Below are 20,484 nucleotides of genomic sequence, written 5' to 3'. Positions count from 1 at the left end.
AAGCAGTGTTCTATATACAATTTTTTTTATCTGTCTCAAAAAAATCTCTCTCTCTCTTTCTCTCAGTGTAGTAGGTAAGAATTTCACACATATGGCATTTTCCAGAGTACCTCCCTCCCTAGAGTTGTGCTACAATTCCAAATTAATATATATTGCCAAGGTACTGAAGACAAGCAACAGTTAAAGCACATCCAAGAAATATACACACATAAACACATAAAAAATAACAAGTGAAATTATGACAAAATAGTACTAGAAATTCAACCACTATTACAATTGCCCTTACTCACCTTGAGGCATTTTTTTTGTAATAATATCCTCAGGAAAATAGTTCCTTTTACTTTTTATAATTTGACTAAACATGTATATAAACCAGCTAGTGTCATTAGTATGTTGGTGCTATAACCTAAAAACTCAGAAGAAAATTAAGGAGCTCATGGAAATCCTCCCCCTCTACTCCCTTACCCTAAACCTTGCCCTACACATCACTTCCATTTGGCTGTCCCAGAGTTTTGTCCTTTATAATAAACTGGTAATATGGATTAATGCTTCTCCAGCAAAAACATGCTTCTTTTAAGGAAAAAAGCCATTTGAAGCTATATAACAAAAAGCTTGCTGCATTCTGGCAAATGAAAGCCAAGGACTATCTGGCATAAGCAGATACAGAGAGCAGCAGCTCAGTGGCTTACAGGTTTCAGTGACAAAAACTGAGAACTTTACAGAGAAGAAAGCACATGAAGTATCTCAAACATTGCCTTTTCACTGAATTATAAAGATAATTCAATATCCATAAAAAAGGAAAATTAATCAAAACTAAGCTGAACAAAACACATTGTTCATTGGTCATCTATAACTTCACCTCAATATGCTAGAATAGAATCATATATACCTCTTTACATTCTAGAGACTGGTAACTTTCAGAAATTGACAGCTGTAGAGTAGCATAAATACAAATCAAGTGAAACAGTTAAAGTGAAAGTCATTCTATGAAAGAAGAGTGAATTTTAACTAAACATTTTCTTGGCATTTCTTCATAAAGCTTTCTGGATATTCAAAAGAAATTCAGACTCAAATACAGTTTGAGCCATGTGCAGAGAATTTTGGAAAGAAAATGAAACTTGACTTTTTAACTAATATTTAAGCAGCTTTATGTAAAAATTCTTAGGGTTGATGAACACTAAACAATTAGGGTTTTCAAAAATCGAATTTAATTGTCTGTTAAAAAACTAATACCCTCTCACAAAAATCATCTTTGTATATCTGAGAACTGAAACATAAATTAGAAACACTGTTGCAAAGGAAATACTTCTACAGCTGGAGGGAAAATTCCTTTGTCATTTCTGAATACTAGTTATATTACATCATCTCCTTCTTTTTTTAAATGGAATGGTTTACATGTTTTTTTAGTAATATACCTAATTGAAAACAAAATATACTAAACTGTCATAAATATTTCATCCTAACTCTATTTTAAGCTGTAAATATGTTATCTAGATACACTGATTAGTATCTGTTTTAAATGCTATTGATTCTCAATAAAGACATTAAATTTAGAAACTAAAATGATTACAGATTTAGCATGTAAATTTTTAATGGCTTTGCTACTATTTTGATGTTTTTCCCTTTAGATAAAATGCAAGATAAATTTTTAGGTATGCAATCACGAACAAAATAAATGACCCACAGTCTGGAAAATAAAAACGACCTCGAGTAACAGAAGTAGTCAACAAACTAAACAGAATGATTTCTAATACAAGGAAGCAAAGTATTACATAATTAAATAATAATTTCTTTTGGGGTATGTTTTTCAATATGCATCTGAATGTAAAGAGTCATAATGTTAAAGTAAGTAAAGACGTCACTCTCGTCCTCTGAAAACCTGACTCAGGAGTAGTTAGAAAGCTGACCAGTTTTCTCAGAGTCCTACAGTTCAGCAATCCCCTGAAACAAACTTCTCTTAACCTTGCCCTAAAACAGACATGTAGGGAAGAGCTGGTCAGTTGTTTAGATTTTCAAGGGATTTTCTCTAGGAGAAGTTGAAATTCACTACAAGAGGAATTTCATTTAATATAAGGCACCTCTCATTATTAAAAAGTCAAAAACAATAGATGTTGCTGTGGATGTGGTGAAAAGTGATCACTTATACACTGCTAGTGGGAAAGTAAGTTAGTACAACCTCTATGGAAAACTGTATGAAGATTTTTTAAAGAACTAAAAGTATATCTATCATTTGATCCTGCAATCCCACTATTGGGTATCTACTCAAAGGAAAATAAGTCATTACATCAAAAACACACCTGCACACATGTTTATTGCAACACAATTCACAACTGTAAAGATATGGAACCAACCTAAGTGCCCATCAACCAATGTATGGATAAAGAATATATGGTGTGTGTGTGTGTGTGTGTATATATATATATACACACACACACACACACACACACACACACACCATGGAATACTACTCAGCCATAAAAAGAACAAAATAATGTCTTTTGCAGCAACTTGGATGGAGCTGGAGGCCATTATTCTAAGTAACTCAGGAATGGAAAACCAAATACCAAATACCGTATATTCTCACTTATAAGTGGGAGCTAAGCTATGGGTACACAAAGGCAGACAGTAGTATAATGGAGTTGGAGACTCAGAAGGGAGAAGGACGAAAGGGGGTAAGGGACAAAAAACTATATATTGGGTAAAATGTACAGTACTCAGGTGACGAGTGTACTAAAATCTTGGACTTCACCACTATACAATTCATCCATGTAACCAAAAACCTCTTGTACTCCAAAAGCTATGAGAATTTACACACACACACGGCATTTCTTTGCATTTACAAGTATCAACTTGAACTTCAGAAGAGCAGGTAAGCGCTGCTAAACCAAAGCTACCTTTGCAGTTGTATAGCTGACATGTATTCTGATGCCTCCTCATAGCACCTGGCAGCTCCTTAGTTTTAAGAAATAATAATCATATCCATCATTTGCATCATTTACATCATTTGTGTGATTTGTCTTCACTGCTCTGTTAGCGTTCTTTTGCTGTGTGTTCACCGAAGTATCTGTGTATCATTAATGAATTTAACCTACATAGGTTTTTCAGGAATCAAGTAAACTCCTAAGACAAAGACTATAAATTGCCATCTATAAGAACTGAGAAATAACTAAAGAAGAAAAAGACTGATCTGCTCAAAGAATATACTCATAAATTCTAACACAAATTTCCCATTCCCTCTATCTAGTTTTGAGCTCATTGATTACAGGACTTAGAAATACCTCAAAAAGAAAAACACAAGTTTGAAAATAAGATCAATGAAGTAGGAGTAAAGGATTTAGACTTTTTTTTTTTTTTTTTTTTTGAGACGAAGCCTCACTCTGTTGCCAGGCTAGAGTGCGGTGGCGCGATCTCAGCTTACTGCAACCTCTGCCTCCTGGGTTCAAGCGATTCTCCTGCCTCAGCCTCCAGGGTAGCTGGGACTACAGGCATGTGCCACCATGCCCAGCTAATTTTTGTATTTTTAGTACAGACAGGGTTTCACTATGTTGGCTAGGATGGTCTCAATCTCTTGACCTCGTGATCTGCCCACCTCAGCCTCCCAAAATGCTGGGATTAAGGCATGAGCCACTGTGCCCAGCCAGATTTAGACTTTTTAATTCTGTAAAAACTACAGCTGTTTTTAAAATTTTCATTTTTATCAGTTATTCATAAATACACATTCAATCATCACTTAAGATTTAGGAAAAACATTACGCCCCGTACCTACTACCACTTCCACCAAAAAAAAATTCCCTTTCCATACTACCCTCCCAATATGGTTATAGCATAATTTTAGTTACATAAATATTAAGTGTTTCCATTACTATAACCATATAAGTTATTACTTTTCCTTTCCTAAACAAATTTCTATTTTTCTTATTGTTTTCTCATTTGCTTCATTTCCTAAGCAACCTTAAACCCTCCCCAGATTTCCAAATCTCCTCTCAAGATGTTCATCCATATCAGATACTTAAGTCTGTCCTGAAACCTTCTGAACTGCATCCTATCTGTTATGGTTCACCTCTATGATTGGTGCAAAGTTGTCATTTTGTATTCTCCCTTCATTACAATCTTAGGAAATCCTTTCTACTCTCTCCCGCATCGTATCTCCTGCTTCCTATATCCTGTTACTTCCTCATCTTCATTCATTCCTTTACCTAGTTGCAGCTAAGGCAATCAACTCATTCCAGTTTGCCTAAGACTTTGCTGGTTTTAGAAGTCCCATATCCTGGGAAGCTCCTTATCCTAAGTAAACCATTTGTAGCCCACAGGTTACAGAATTTTTAACACCTTCATGCCTAAAAATGTCCTTATCCCACCCTCATACTTAAGAATTTGTCTGGATATAGAATTTCAGTTTAGAAACTGTTTTCCTTCAAAATATTAACACTGTCTTCTAGCTTCTAGAGTTGCTGCTGAAAAGGCCAAAGCGTTTCTGATTCTTATCCTTTGTATTCACACTCTTTGGAACCTTTTGGGGTCTCTTGTTTGTCCCCAGAGTTGTAGGAATTCCAAAATATATTGGTTCTGAACCTTGATGCGAATCTATTTTCATCCACTGACCTGGGTATTTGGTAGGCCCCTTCTATCTAGGAACTCATGTCCTTTGGTTCTACAACATTTTCTTGTATTACTTGATGATTTTTTTCCCCTCTGTTCTATCAAAGTGCTCTTTTAGAATTCCTATCATTCATCAGATTATTATTCAGGCCTCCTCAATTGGTCTTCTAATTTTCTCCACTATCTCCTCTTTTCTATCTCTCTGTGGCTTTTTGCTCCACTTTTCTACTTTCCAATCTTGTACTGAGGTTTCCATTTTAGCTATCATATTAATTTCAAAGAATTTTTTTCGTTCTCTTTTGCTCCTTTTTATGGCATCCTGACTTCATGACTGCAGTATTTTCTCTCATCTCTGGAAAATACTGATAGTTTTATGTGATTTGGTTTTTTTGGGGTTTTTTTTTTCAAAGTTATGCTTTCCCTGAAAAGTATGTTTCATGTGGGTTGCTTTCTTTGTTTGGGACTATACCCTATAGAGGCTTTGAGGATCCTCAGATGTCTGGCAATTCTGTTTTCCATTCATATTTAATTATGAGAACTAAAACATGATGTGAAGCTCCAAATCCTTGGGTGAAACCCCGATAACAAATCTCACTGTAGTGTGACTGCCTTGAGCCCTTTACTGAGAAGCCTCCGGTATCTGCATCTCTAAGTTCTTTCTTCTTGGGGAGAGTCAGATTCTCCAGACAAGACTCTTCTAATCTCCTGCCTTTGTGATAAAGGCCTAGTTGCCAGCATTCTGGGAGCAGAAGAGAATACAAATTTACTTAATCTCCTTATTTTCAATATGAAATGTCCACCATAAACTATGCCTATGTTGCCCAATCCAGAAAACCTCTGTTGTACTAAGAACATCCAACAATTGTTTGAGGAGAGGGATAAAGTAACCCAATGGCACTCAACAGGGGAATTGCTCTAGAGTTTCTACTGCTTCTAAACCAGCCTCAATCAATCCTCTGTACTTTAGCCCTACCCATACCTCAACTTCCAGAGGTTCCTAAAGATAGCAATTTCTAAAACTTTTGAAGATCCTGCCAAGTAAACTGAACAGGTCCTCAGCTTTCACCACTGCTAATGTGGAATTTGACTTTCTCAGATCTCCTAAGTCATTACTACTCTTCTACCTGCTTTTCAGCTTCCAAAATTTCGTTTCTATAGTCTCTTCTACCACTCTTATCATCCTTAAAGGTTTATGACTCTTTAAAAAAAATTACTTTATTATAGTGTTATAGTGAATTGCAGAAGGAAATGAAGTTATATTTGTATGCTCAATCCATCATCACCAGACTCTAAAGTTTATGATGGACATTGTGCAAATAAAGTGAAATGCAGAGTTAATCTAAGAACTTTTACCTTGAAAAATTTGAGATTATCTGCATTTTACCTCATTCTTTTAAATAGCAGCACCCTCTTCTCCTTACCTCACCACCATGAAGTACTTGTTTACAAATTGCCAACTGCTAGGGGATAATAAATGACTACTCATATAAGAAATCACTTTTGACCACATGTGGTGGCGCCTGTAATCACGCCGGTAATCCTGGCACTTCGGGAAGCAGAGGTGGGCGGATCACTTGAGGCCAGGAGTTCCAGGCCAGCCTGGTCAACACGGCGATAACCCCTCTCTACAAAAAATACAAAAATTAGCCAGGCATAGTAGCACATGTCTGCAGTCCCAGCTACTCAGGAGGCTGCGGCAGAAGAATTGCTTAAACCCAGGAGGTAGAGGTTGCAGTGAGCCAAGATCACACCACTGCACTCCAGCCTGGGCAACAAAGCAAGATTCTGTCTCAAAAAAAAAGAAAACCAGAAAAATCACTTTTGAATTTTTATTATCACTATTTCTAATTATTAAATAATTTTAAAAAGGAAAAAATTACTTTGAAATAAAATAGGGTAAATCAAAGAAGAAACAAGTCCCTGGCATTAAAAACATGAGTTTCATACAATATTTCAAGATTAGAGCTATTGCTTCTAACCTTGCATATAACAAGTATAATGGCATAATTCATTCAACCTACATTACCAAATGTCTCCTATTGGGTGCAGTGAAAGAGGAGTTTCCAAACAATTTAACCAATATGTGAAAAGTCATGAATAATCAAAGTCATGGTTTAATTAGTAAAATAGTCAAATTCATTTATAGCTGGAATAAAAGATGAGTGTGGGACAAAAGAAAAGCACAAGAGAATTTTAGGGATGATGGAACTGCTCTGTACCTTGACTATGGTAGTGGTCACATGACTTTACATTTGTTAAAACTCACAGGATACACACCAAAATAAGTGAATTTTACTATAGGTAAATTTCTTAAAGAACTTTAAATAATTTTTAAGATGACAGTGGAAAATAAATATAAAATTGCACATACACACATACATACATAATAAGTGGCCATTCCCTTCTCCTTCCTGAACAATTCAGCCCTAAAGATTAGATGACAATATACATCAATGTTAATTTCTTCATTTTAATAGTTGTATTGTGGTTAGGTAGAAGAATGCAGAAAATATATGGGGATGACAGAGCATTAGGTAGGCTACTTACTCTCAAATGGTTACAGAGGAAAAAAATTGTACTATATTTGCAATGTTTCTGTAAACTTGAGATTATTTCAAAATTTTTTTAAGTAAGAAAAAGCCAGGCACGTGGCTCACACCTGTAATCCCAGCACTTTGGGAAGCTGAGGCAAACATTTTTTAACCTTAAATCCATTACTCTTTATAGATTACTCTTATTCTTTACATTAATCCCAAAATGGATAGGATAAAAGTAACCCACATTTGTATAATGTCTGCATTGTGGTTTGTTGTCTCAAGAAACCTCCTTTTCATTTCTTGTTGTTTACTCTTTTATTTTTCCTGCTGTCAGAGAAGTCTCCTAAGGTTGGTCTTTCAAGGATTACTAGGTCCTCTCATACCTTTAGATGTTATTCTTATTAAGCTGACTTTATTCTCTTTCAACGAAGTTCATCTACTTTAAGGATTATGAAAATTATTTTCTTCATCACCATCATCAAATTTGACCCACTTTTTCAGCCACTAAAATATCATAGCATCTGCCGGGAGCAGTGGCTCATGCCTGTAATCCCAGCACTTTGGGAGGCCAAGGTGGGTGGATAACCTGAGGTCAGGAGTTTGAGACCAGCCTGGCCAACATAGTGAAACCCCATCTCTACTACAAATACAAAAATTGGCCAGGCATGGTGGTGGGTGCCTATAATCCCAGCTACTCGGGAGGCTGAGGCGGGAGAATTGCTTGAACCCAGAAGACGGAGGTTGCAGTGAGCCAAGATGGTGCCATTGCACTCCAGCCTGGGTGACAGAGCAAGACTCCATCTCAAAAAACTAAAATAAATAAAGTGAAGAAAAAGAGAAGTAAACAGGATCATATTAAAAATTCTGTATGGCATGCTAAAGAAGAGTTCAAATGTCATTCTGAAAGCTTTCAGTAGTCATTGAAGAATATTAAGCAGGATGTCGACATGATCAAAGGATCATGTTTTAAGTGTTTTTTTTTTTAATTCCTTCTACAAAGGTCCTGGATGTGTAGAATTCACAATATTTTCAGGTTAGAGGTACATGTAACAAGGAAGTTGTTATTGCTTAGCATTTAATGGAAAAACAAACATGATTAATAAGGTCAGTAAGATCCAGGAATGTAATCCATTTGTACACGTTCAATACAGAGAAGTCAACTGAGCCAGATGCACACAGAGGTTGAATAAAACCAGAACTCATGAGCTACTACACTTAACTGGGATTACCAGAGGCACATAGGCAAAAGAGACAAATATGATGATCACACTTAATCACAGCCTCAAGCAACATAACACAGCAAAGGACTCTTAGAATAAAACTGTCAACTTAGCATTTATTAGTCAGAAATGGGTAACACATCATGAAGGCATGCAGCAAAAAGGCAGAAACAGATACTACACTAGACCTGAAAATATTATTGTAGTTTTAGCCATAAACTCTAAGAGAATCTCTATAAGTAAAGAGTATGGAAAAGATTTATGATATCATATGTCAGCTTCACTACATACCTGAACTTAGTCTGTTGTTAAATGTTTCTTAGTTATGCTTTTAGCTCAGCACAAGATCATAGGTAGCTAGCAATACAATCTCAAAAAGGGGCTTTAGTCACTGTTTCATAGCGGGGGCTTTTCCTAATCTTTTCAAACAAGTATTTTTTAAATCTCAGGGCATACCACTTCTAAGTAGATGCTTGAGTGCTTTTAATAGTATCTGAGTCAACTTGGGGCATTGCATTAGCCACTCTAAGTAAACGATGATACTTAAGGATGGGATTCTTGCTGTAGCAAGACAACTATACTGCTTTTACAAAACTTTCATAAAATCTAATTAGCATTGTTCTATTTCACAGCCATGACAATATCGATCCCAAATTCTGTACCAATGGTTAGAGAGGTAACTGGATTAGAACATAATAAAGCTTTACTGGAAAAAAACAAAATCACTAGGTTAGCAGGTGCATCTTTGCAAACCAAGAATTGCACATATAAACTCCTTGAAGGCATATATCAAGTCTCACTGTCCTTTCTTTGTAAAGATATATACACCCCATGCAAAACTCCACACCAACTTAATATTGCTTAGATGACATAAACAGATAGGCTAAAAAATATGGAAAGGATAAAGGCAAACCTTCAAACCTTTGCCTTGGTTTGGAAATTGATATAAATTGTGACAATTTATGTGGTAGAAGAATTTATTAACCACTTTCTGTCACACAACCAGTTTAAAGGCTCTCACACTACCTATGGTTAAGTATATACTAGCAGTTCCCAAACTCTGTCAGCTGTTCTTCATAAGGAGTTCTAATGTTAAATTACTCAGGCAAATTCTAGGTAAAACAAAGTTTAAATGGTTTCTACACCAAACTTTTTGAAACTTTTTCTATGATAATGTGCTTTGTAATATCCAAAGAGGCATACAAAAAGCACTATTTTCCAATCTTACGTAGCCACTGAACTCTTAATTTTCAGAATATTCATTTATATCTCTAGAAATATAATTTTAGGAAACACTAGCATACATTAAGATTCTACATACCACACCACACATTTGTGTCGTACTGTCAGGTCACAAATACATTTATGAGTGCTGCATAATCTTTAATACATTAAAAAGTCCTAAATGAACAACACATCAATAATTTTTCATGATGATTTTAACCTTCTGCGCTGAGGTCCAGAACTCTACCACTCATGTGCAGATTGGAGATATATAAATATAAAAATAAAATGTAATTAGTCATCTCATATTTGTTGTTGTTGGTGGACGAATGAGCATTAACTTGATATTTACTGAAGAATAATTATATAACAACAAAATGTTCCAATGCAAAAAGCTTATCCTGTAAGATTTTTTTGCACAGTCACACAGAAATATTGGCATCTTCAATCCCAATATAATAAAATACTATCAGTAAGATATGAACATATGTTAATAGTAAAATAGTTATTTACATCCTTATATTAGTATAGCTATGCATTTCAGTTATTATTTACCAATAAATGGCATTTTAATTATTCCTTTATCATAAGGCTAGGTAGAATAGAAATTTTAAAAAGCAGAATAGGAGGCCGGGCATGGTGGCTCATGCCTAAAATCCCAGCACTTTGGGAGACCTAGCCTGGTGGATTGCCTGAGTTCAGGAGTTCAAGATGAACCTGGGCAATGTGGTGAAACCTTGTCTCTACTAAAATACAAAAAAAAAATTAGCTGGGCATGGCAGCGTGCACCTGTAGTCCAAGCTACTTGGGAGGCTGAGGCAGGAGAATTGCTTGACCTCAGGAGGTGGAGGTTGCAGTGAGCTGAGATCATGCCACTGCACTCCAGCCTGGGCAACAGAGTGAGACTCTATCTCAAAAAAAAAAAAAAAAAAAAAAAAACAGAATGGGAAACAAGCTGACAAAATACAAATATAAATCACCAGAAAAGGAAGAATCCTAAACCAACTTTTAACTTTTTAGAAAAATAAACTATTAGTCTTATGTCCGTTTTTCACAGAGACATAGGGAGGTTAGTCTTATGTCCATTTTTCACAAAGAGACATAGGGAGGTTAAATAACTAAATCACCCAGCTAATAATCAAAGCAGTCAGTCTTAATCCAAAACCCCTTGCTCTTTTCCAGTATATTGGTTTAGAACGGAAACATTTCAGTTTAGGTGTTCTACTTGTAGATATTCACCATGGAAACTCTAAGGAAACTGGATTAAGTGTTATCACTATGAATAGACCAAACTAAACAGAAGGTGTTTTTTTCTTTGATTAAGCCTACAGTGATGTTTAAGCAATCTGAAATAAAACTGAAAGTTAACAAATGATTGCACATGACTGAAATAATTCACAATCTTTTCAAAAGATTGTTTTCATCCATATAAGTAGTATTTTCCAGTATAATTAGATCAGGGGTGAGAAGAATGGCACTGGTGAGGAAGAGTTAAAGAGAAAAATAAATCTAAATCAGAAAAAAGAAAAAAGGCCAGGTGTGGCTGCTCACATCTGTAATCCCAGCACTTTGGAAAGGCCAAGGTCGGAGAATTGCTCAAGGCTAGGAGTTCAAGACCAGCCTGGGCAACATAGTGAGACCCCATCTCTACCAAAAAAAAAAAAAAAAAGAGAGAGAGAAAACTAATTTTATTCCCCCATATGCTGTCTTGTCTCTAAACAATGAAATTAGATTGTCCTCTACGATTATTATCTGGCCTCCCAAAAACTCAGAACAAAAGTTAATAGTAACCACAGTTTTAATTGTTCACACAATGCCAAAACAGCACCAATTATGTTTTCTCCTTAATAAAAGTATATATTTTCTAGTTTCCTTAACAGTATATATAAACAGTTGCTGGCACTAGAAACACAGCACTTCATGGATGTAATAAATAGTAGTAAAGTTCCCACACTAGTCCAAAAGTCTGAAACCAATGGCCTAGCAAAAATGTGTTACACTACAAAAAACAGTACTTAACACTGTAACAGGATTTTAAAACTATATGAGTCCATGATATTTTCCTCTTAAAAATCACAAAGTAATGAATGTAATCTTTTCAGATAGACAATAGTTTTGCAACATCTACAGTAATGAAAGCTGTAAAAAAGTGAGAATTTCTGTACTTAATGTGAATGCCTACACATAAAGAAAAGTAAGTTTAATTAGAACAGGAAAAGGTCATAATTAAGAGATCTCTCAGTAATTTCAAGGACTTTAGGGGTTGACAACAGTGGTTCATTATGATGTCAAATTTCACTCTACTTTTTAGGGTGCTTTTCTTAGATGTAATTTTACCAACAGCATCACTCATGTTATTTCACCATGATTAAATTTATCTTTCAATGCACATGACTTTCACACAGAAAATGAAGTTCACAGCCACTAAGTAAAATATAACTTATTCAGATTTGGATTCTCTCTCCAATCCACACAATATCCCAAATTTCTCTCAATATTTCTTTCTAACCCTGCTACTCAGGAAGTTACAAGAAAAACCATGACCTTATACTGGAAGAACATTTCCCAAAGCGTATTCTATGAAACACTGGTTGCCAGCCATCCTCCAGACACTCTGAAAAAAAAGCTTATTCCATAGTCAGATAAAACTTCATAAATTCTAGGATAATCTGCTGTATTTTTTAACATTAAATGTTGTCTAAAATTGTTTCCCAAACTGATTTATTCATATAAACCTTTCCCCTTGCTCAAGCATCTATTAAATATCCCATGGATTTCCAGAACACACTTTGAAACTAGAGAGGGAGGTTAGAGTGAAGAAGCCCTAATCCCAAAAGGGAAGCAAACAGTTCCATGAGGAAGAATAAAGGCAAACAGTGGGATTGGAAAGAGGGAGCCAGGTCTTTGTGCCCCATTAACATGAAAGCTAAAGTGCTGCTCTCATACAGTGACAGATAAACACTAGCCAATAGAAGGTTAGCCATTCCCTACCTACTGATTAGAAAAAGAGATGGCAGTCATAGGAAGGAAGTGTGTAGAAGCTAGCTAGAAAGAATAATCCTGGAGTTCTACTCACCATTAATGGAGAAGAAAAGGAAGTCCCCTAGATTTGGAAAGGAGTTTTTATATACAACAAAAAACTTGTGTCTGGGATGATCTATACTTACAGTGTGGGTAATTCAAAAACAAAAATCACACCAGGTGCAGATGATCACACTTGCAATTCCAACACTTTGGAAGCCTAGGGCAGGCGGAACGCTTGAGGCCAGGAGTTTGAGACCAGCCAGGACAAGATAATGAGACCCCCATCTCCATACACACAAAAATTTTTTAATTAGCTGGGCATGGTGGCACATGCCTATAGCTCCAGCTACTTGGGAAGCTGAGACAGGAGGATCACCTGAGCCCAGCAGGTTGAGGCTGTAGTGAGCCATGATGGTCTCTCATAATAATTATTATGCAAAGACTTCTTGACTCATCAAGATAGGGCAAAAGGAGCTAAGCAATTCTTGGTCCTCGATACCTAAAACTGGCAGTTTCCTGAGCAACAAATGATAAGAAAAAATCTGATAGAACTAGCAAATCCTCACCTACATCTACCCTAGAGTTCAGCTGACGTGATGAGAAGCTAAAACCAAGAAACTACTACCTTTGTTTATAGGTCATATGGTTATCACTCAAACTCAAAAATGTATATACCTCTGACAATCAATCAAAGTCAACGCCCATTAGCCCAAAGTCAGAAAAGGAAAAAAACAAAGGAAGAGACAATAAACCATTGAAGGAAAAACAAAAGAGTGAAATTAACTCCTCTGCCCATTAAGTTCTTTTAAATTAAAAATACCCAATCATAAAAAAAAAATACCCTATCATTCAACAAGTCAGACTGAAGTAGCAACTCAGGAACACAGTATTCATTGTCATTCTCTATCTCCCTCTCCCTACTCATTCTCTTGTTCTTCCTCTCCCATGTCTCCTCTTCCCATCTATTTCCAAGTCTGTATCTTGCCCATACCTACACTCTTTCCCTTCACTAGGTTCTTGAGTAAGTCCCTAATCTATCGTGTGTCCTTTTTGAAAAAATGAACTGTCTATATTTACACTGTTTAACAGTCAACATAGCATAGCTGCACCTACACTAAAGTATTTCAAACTCTTTTTATCTCAACCTATAGTAAGAAATATGGGAATAAGAAATACAGAAAAACACAATGTTTTGCACAACAATACTTATTCCTTCTACATTTCATGTACTTTATATTTTCTGTTCTAGTCTTTAATTTCTTTAAATGCTGGTTAGACTTAGTAATTGATTTTAAAACCTATCACAACCAGCAGGAGAAAAACAATGAGCTACATACATAACATACTGTCAATAAATGTACCAAATGAGAAAAAGGTCAGAGAACAAATTTTTGACTGCCATAGAAGAGTGTTACAATAAAATATTTATTTGAGCTAAATTATTTTATCCTAAAATAGCCTGAGCTTACTGTGTAACAGTATTCAAGTCCTAGGAATTATGGGACATTTCATAAAATTTCCAACATACTGCACTATTTGTTTTTATATACTGCTATACTAAGGTATGCCTCACATTTCCATATAAAATAAATATATTTCTAAAATTCCTAAAGTGTTAATCCTGGCATCCTGTTTTCACTCATAAAGCAATACATTCCTTTTTTAAAAAAGCTGGGTGTGGTGGTGCATGCCTGTAATCCCAGCTCTTTAGGAGGCTGAGGTGGGAGGATCTCTTGAGCCCAGGAGTTCAACACCAGCCTAGGTAACATAGTAAGACCCTTGACATGGTTTGGATTTGTGCCGTCACCCAAATCTCATGTCGAACTGTAATCCCAGTGTTGGAGGAGGGACCTGGTGGGAGGTGACTGGATCATGGGGGCAGACTTCCCCTTCGTGTTCTTGTGATAGTGAGTAAGTTCTCACAAGATCTGGTTGTTTAAAAGCGTGTAGCATCTCCCCCTTCCCTCTCTTCCTCCCACTCCAGCCACGCAGGACTGGGTCGGCTTCCCCTTTGCCTTTTACCATGATTGCAAGTTTCCTGAGGCCTCCCCTGCATGCCTCCTTGTAGCCTGCGGAACTGTGAGCCAATCAAACCTCTTTTCTCTATAAATTACTCAGTCTTACATAGTTCTTTGTAGCAATGTGAGAACAGACTAACACAACCCTGTCTCTAAAATAAAGCAATACATAAAATAAAAAGAGTAACGTTCCTAAAAACAAAAAAAAAAAATACAACCCTGTCTCTAAAATAAATCAATACATAAAATAAAAGGGGTGATGTTCCTAAAAACAAGAACTAATGAACATCAAGTATTTCAAAGACTTTAGGGGTTGACAGCACTAGTTCATTATATCTAAGTTCCCTCTACTTTATAGGGAATTTTTCCTAGATGTAATTTTATCAGCAGCATCTCTCTTAATGCTATTCCATCATGAATGCCAGTAACCAGTATCATCTGGCAACTACCTATAAGTGTAATTTCTCTTAAAAAGAGAGAGACAAATAGAAATGTTATAATAATAGCCATTACATTTATTGAACACACTTCTACCATGTGCCAGCATTGTACTGGATAAAATAATTGTAATTACTCATTATCATTCCTAGAATAGAATATTAGGTGGCTAGTGTAAAGGAAACAAGTACCCAACCAATATTGCTGATTATTCTAGTTGAGAACTTAAACAAAATAAATGTAATCATCTGTATTAAATGAACATTTTGATAATTTGGACTGATTAATAAATTCTACTCAGGAAAAGCTAACAATGAGGAACAGCATATGTGAAGAACAAAAGTATCCTAGAAAAGATACAGATCCATCAACACCTCACTTAATTAACCCTCGTGTAAAAAAAAAAAAGTGAACAGCTTTAAAACTATTCTAATAAAAAGAAAAGCTTAAAGCATAGTACCTGCTGATATGCTCTAGGTACAAATTTATTAAACAGACTATTTTCTATGTATATATAAAATCTGAATAAGCTATAAAATTAGTTATTTAGTGATAATTTCTGTATGTTACAAAGTCCAAAATTCAAAAAGCATCAAAATACAGTTATCCACACACAGACAGCCTTGCATATTTATTTTGTATTATCTTACATTTTTAAGTAAATTGGTAAATAATTCCCTAAAATTCCAATTTCCCACTTCAAAGTAGGGTGTGGCCGATTTAACGAATGATATACTAATTCAGTCATTACTAGCAAATTAGTTTACAATGTGGAAGTTATTTTTACTTCTACAACTCCACTGTAATTTATTCTAGAGTTATGCTGACATCCAGACTATTACTGTATACACAAACATACAAACCATAATCATTTCAACTTAAAACTAAGCAGACAAAAAACACAGTCTTTCAAATATTATTTACTATAAGTGAAAAATAATTTATCTTATTAAATTTAAATGTGATCTATAGTCTTAAGGCACTTTTATTCCCTTGCTCTAGTGCTCACTGGCTTAATCCTCTCTTTTTCTTTCCACTTATTTCCTCCCTCAAGTCATCAGCACCAAAAGCAAGAAATGCTGTCAAAGAAAAACAACATATCTGACTTTGAATTGTCAGTTTTCTTATTGTCATGATACTGCTATGAACAAAACATGAACTGTACCAATATAAAAATAAAATGGACTAAAACTAGGAATAAAATGAAATTGATAGAAATGAAGCTGAATACAGCCGGTAAGAATCTTGGCTGACTCTACTGTAAGAGTAATCTATCATCAGCATAAAAATAAGTAGCATCTAGCTGACACTTTCATTAATATAAATAACGAACACAAATATGTGACAACTTGTATTATTAATACTGCGTTCCTGTTGCAAAGTCTTTTAAAGATTTAAATAAAGACAATTTTTTCAATTATTAAAAATCAAACTTAAAATTACACCATTTAAGGCAAATCTAAATTACCAAATTTAACCCAACAACAATCCGTGTAAATTTCCACCAGAGTCCTAAAAAATAATGTTTAGAACATTGAACTGAGGTCAATTCACAGTTTGGAAATATTCTTAGTCTTAACTGATTTTCACATATTGTTAGGTAATTAAAATCGGACATTTCCCCAAAATGTAGTTATCAATTCATATGAAGAACATCTGATCTATTTCAATTCTTAAACAGACTGGCATTCTTAACCTAAATTCTCAAATAACTTAAAGACAGCAAATACTACTACTCACTACACAACTCCTGACAGCCTTTTCCATTATTAACTTTCTTTTTACTCTTTATCCAAACTTCTATATTAATAAAAATAATATTCAGCCAAATACTTATTTGATATTTGGCTTATATAAAAATATACATAAACGAGGTATTTTTATACATATACAAGAAACAACATCCAAGAAAACATATTTAATGGAAAATACATATAAATTACTCTGATAATACAGCGAAATATCTCATTACATAAAACTACTTACCTAAACTCTAATAATCAGAAGGCAATGGAGGATAGTTTTCTCTCTATTATAAATCATTTAAAATTATATTTACTACTGGTACATACAGAGTTCTCCCATAGCTTCGCAGATAGGAAAGAATACTAAATGACAAAAATCACAGACTAGAGTGTCATTAAGTAACCATGACTTAAGAACTCAAGTTCCAACTCTAAAAGTACCAAAACGCTTTAAGTCTTAAAAAAAAAAAAAAAATTAAAGAACACTACAGAATTTCTCAATTTGTGAAACATGGGATGTAAAACTACATATGCTTTACAAAATATTTTATTCAACAAATAAAAGACGTATACTCACAAAACCAGTACCAAAGTCAAAACTGTCTCACTCTTAAGTGAGAAGTTACTTGAAAGATGGTTTAGATTTCTTACATTCCCAGGATGAGTCTGGCAGTCTGTTTTGAAAAGTTATTCTATTCACATTTACATATTTTTTTAAACCTTATGACATCACGTTGCTAGAAACCTTCTTATACTGGCAAATTGAATAATTAAAGTTATTACGCATAGGCATTCTTGGATCAGTGGTTTACCTAAGAAACTAACTTTGAATAAATTTCAAATCCAAAAAAAAAAAAAAAGACACAATCAGCACTTGACTTTTACTTCAGGAAAATGAAGTTTTACTTGGGAACAGATATTTTAGCATAAGAACTTAGCATAAGAACAAACTAAAATGATTAGTATTCCAAAGGTACAAAATAATATTTGGCCAAAATCCTTCAAAAGCCAACGTACCACTACTATAGACAGATCTGGGTGACGATGCGTGCTTATTGCAACAGTGAACTTCTGGACATTAGAGTGTGCCCTGTATATAACAGCAGACGCTGAAGAACTTGAGACAAGGCTTCAAGCTTGAAGGTCATGGAGCGTTTGCTCACATCATTGATCTATTCCACTACAGTAGGTCTTCTAAATCACATCTATATTTAGAAGAATGAAGCCAAAAATCTAACCAGTTTAGATTTAAATTAAATTTAGAGTAAAATCTAACTCTCAAGTGGAAGCTGCCCCCATTCTCCATCAACTACTATCACAAAATTTTTAAACTATGTCATTTAATCTTACAAACATAATTTTTGGAAAGTCCATGTTTAGCAGTTTCCTTTCCTTGTACCTATGCAGAGATGAAATAAAACCCACTGATCACCACCTTCAGCTTCCTGTTGACCTAAGGCAAACACAGATATTTTAATATCTCCTCCCATTTTGAGAATAATTTCCATAGTCTGAATGTTTCCACCAATAAATACCTTTCAAATGAAGGACTATTATAGTGCCATGTATTAGGCAACTGTACCCAATAATCCACTTTTGCCCATCACAGAATTGATTTAAAATCTCTTACTGTTGACCTAAAAACATAAGTTCTTCATCGCCAAGTTCCACATTAGCTAGGCCTTAAATCAAGGCAACAATTGAGCAGCACAATTTTACTCCTGGGAAAATATTTACCAAAAACTAGCGGAAAATCTTGAATAACCAGTGTCTATTTTTTTATTGTATTTTTTCTTTCAACGGAGTTTACTCATAACTCTCTATAACAATTAAATCATAATGACCAGGTAAAGATGAACAGTTTCTTTAAAAATTACAAACTTACCCCATTCTAGGTATTCGAGAATGTTCTTCTCTCTTCTCAATGGAGAATTATTGCATTCATCATAAAGGCAGATGAGTATATCCAGTAACGTCTCCACACTGAAGCACTGCCCATTGGTCTGAGCGGGCCCGTCCAAAATAAACTGCTCCAACTGCCTCAAACGCACTTCTCCAGACATGTTTGCTTCGATTTCTGCTGGTTTTCCTTTAAATTATTATGATGACTTTTACTATTATCTGAACCTAAATTTTAAAAGGTATGGTTTTAAAAATAAACCACTTGTTATTCAAACAACTGTCATGCAATGCTGGTGCTGAATTAAACATCCAACACACCAGTAACCTCACTTAACTGAAGCGTCTTCAATTTCATCCATATACATATATTTTGAGGGTAAATTACCATAAAATATATACTTAATGCATTTTTAAAAGAATACAATTAAGTCGTATATTTAAATAAAATAATAATTAAAAGTACAACGAACTAGAGAGTCAACACTTCTTAAAAAAAACACACAAAAAACTCTTCTCCTTCATTCAAAATTCAACTCGTGCAACGTAATCCTGAAACGAATCCGGTTGCATCATTAATGAGTAAAGTCCGATTTGCATCAGCAATTCACTTCCCGGGAAGAAGAAAAACAGAAAAGGGAGGAAAAAAACAGAATGCATAGAAGGGGGAGGGAAAACCAAAAATGTTGCTGCAAATCCTCCCAACCACCACTTGGATAATGCATCAGCGGCAATTCCTCCAGCGGGAAAGGGAGGGGGCGAGGTCCCTGAAGCAGCCCCTCGGCTCGGAGCACGCCAAGTCTTGCCCGGAGGTGGCTTTTCGTTTCTGCTCCCTAGGTCCTTCTTTTTTAAGGCTTTGCAGTCAGTCCTATTTTCAACGGATTCCGGTGAAAACTCTTCATTTTCCTCCCGGCTTCACCCTAGGGCCTGACCGGCGGCGCGGCCGGGGGTGGAAGGCGGGCTGCGGGCGGCACTGGCACCGGGCTCCGGAGAAGCGGCTACTTGGCCGCCCGAGCCCACTCCATGTCGGTGGTCGCTCGTGGGCCGAGCAGCGCCGCGCCGGGCGGAGAGCCCGGTCTCCCCCACACCCGCACCGCGGCCGCCGCGCCGGAGGCTCCCGACACCCCAGGCGGGGGTGGGGGGTGCTTCTCTGAATTCAAAGGACACAAGCGGCAGCAGCTGCGGCGGCGGCGCGGGCGGCTCTGGCAGCTACTTCTCCCCCTTCTTCACACCCCTGGGCTAAGGGCATCTTTCCTCAGCGAGGAGGGAGGCGGCCGAGGCGCAGGAGGAGGGGTCGCTTCCGCGGCTGAGGAGACCAGAGGCTGCGGCAGCCCGGCTCCCAACCACTCCCTTCCTCTCCCTTCCAGCCCTCCCCCGCCTTCCCTCTCCTCTCGCGCTCGCGCCCTGGGCTCCGCGAGGCTCCTCCAGTCCCGCCGCACACAGGCGGAGGCTTGCGGACGAGTCCGGATCCAATATGGCGGCCGGGCCCCCCGGCCCCGGCACACGCGCGCGCACACGCCCTCCACTCCCCGCCCCCGCCCTGCCCGAGCCTCAGCTCCAGCCGGCGGCCAAGCCGGGCGGAGTCGGGCCGGCGCGCCCAGGGGAGGCCCCCAAGGGGGCGCGGGCTCGGGGCGCGAGTGGCTGCGCCAGCCCGAGGGGAGGGGTGGGGACTGCCTCGGCGGCGAGGCTGCGGCTGCCGCAGCGTGGAATGCGGAGCTTCGGGAGGGCTGAGGGAGGCCCGGGCGGCGGTGGCGGAGCCTATGGAGGCGGGATGACCGGG

General features: G+C 36.8%; 1 protein-coding gene across 9 annotated transcripts in view; it reads right to left on the bottom strand.

The window, feature by feature from the left end:
- Nucleotides 1-20,248, bottom strand: part of CDC42BPA (CDC42 binding protein kinase alpha) — a 331,226-nt gene extending 310,978 nt beyond the window's left edge. For 7 of the 9 annotated variants that reach the window (XM_054467687.2, XM_054467761.2, XM_054467768.2 and 4 more), the window contains exon 1: nucleotides 18,691-20,233. In XM_054467687.2, coding sequence (XP_054323662.1) covers nucleotides 18,691-18,868 — 178 coding nt within the window. In that variant the 5' untranslated portion in view covers nucleotides 18,869-20,233. Of the gene's footprint in view, nucleotides 1-18,690 lie in introns of all 9 variants that reach the window. The other 2 variants (XM_054467753.2, XM_063671659.1) reach the window with 2 other exon arrangements.
- Nucleotides 20,249-20,484: the final 236 nt, after the last annotated feature.

Source organism: Pongo pygmaeus, chromosome 1, assembly GCF_028885625.2.
Source record: "Pongo pygmaeus isolate AG05252 chromosome 1, NHGRI_mPonPyg2-v2.0_pri, whole genome shotgun sequence".
NCBI classification, from domain to species: Eukaryota; Metazoa; Chordata; class Mammalia; order Primates; family Hominidae; genus Pongo; species Pongo pygmaeus.
This window is presented reverse-complemented; position numbering and strand designations above follow the sequence as displayed.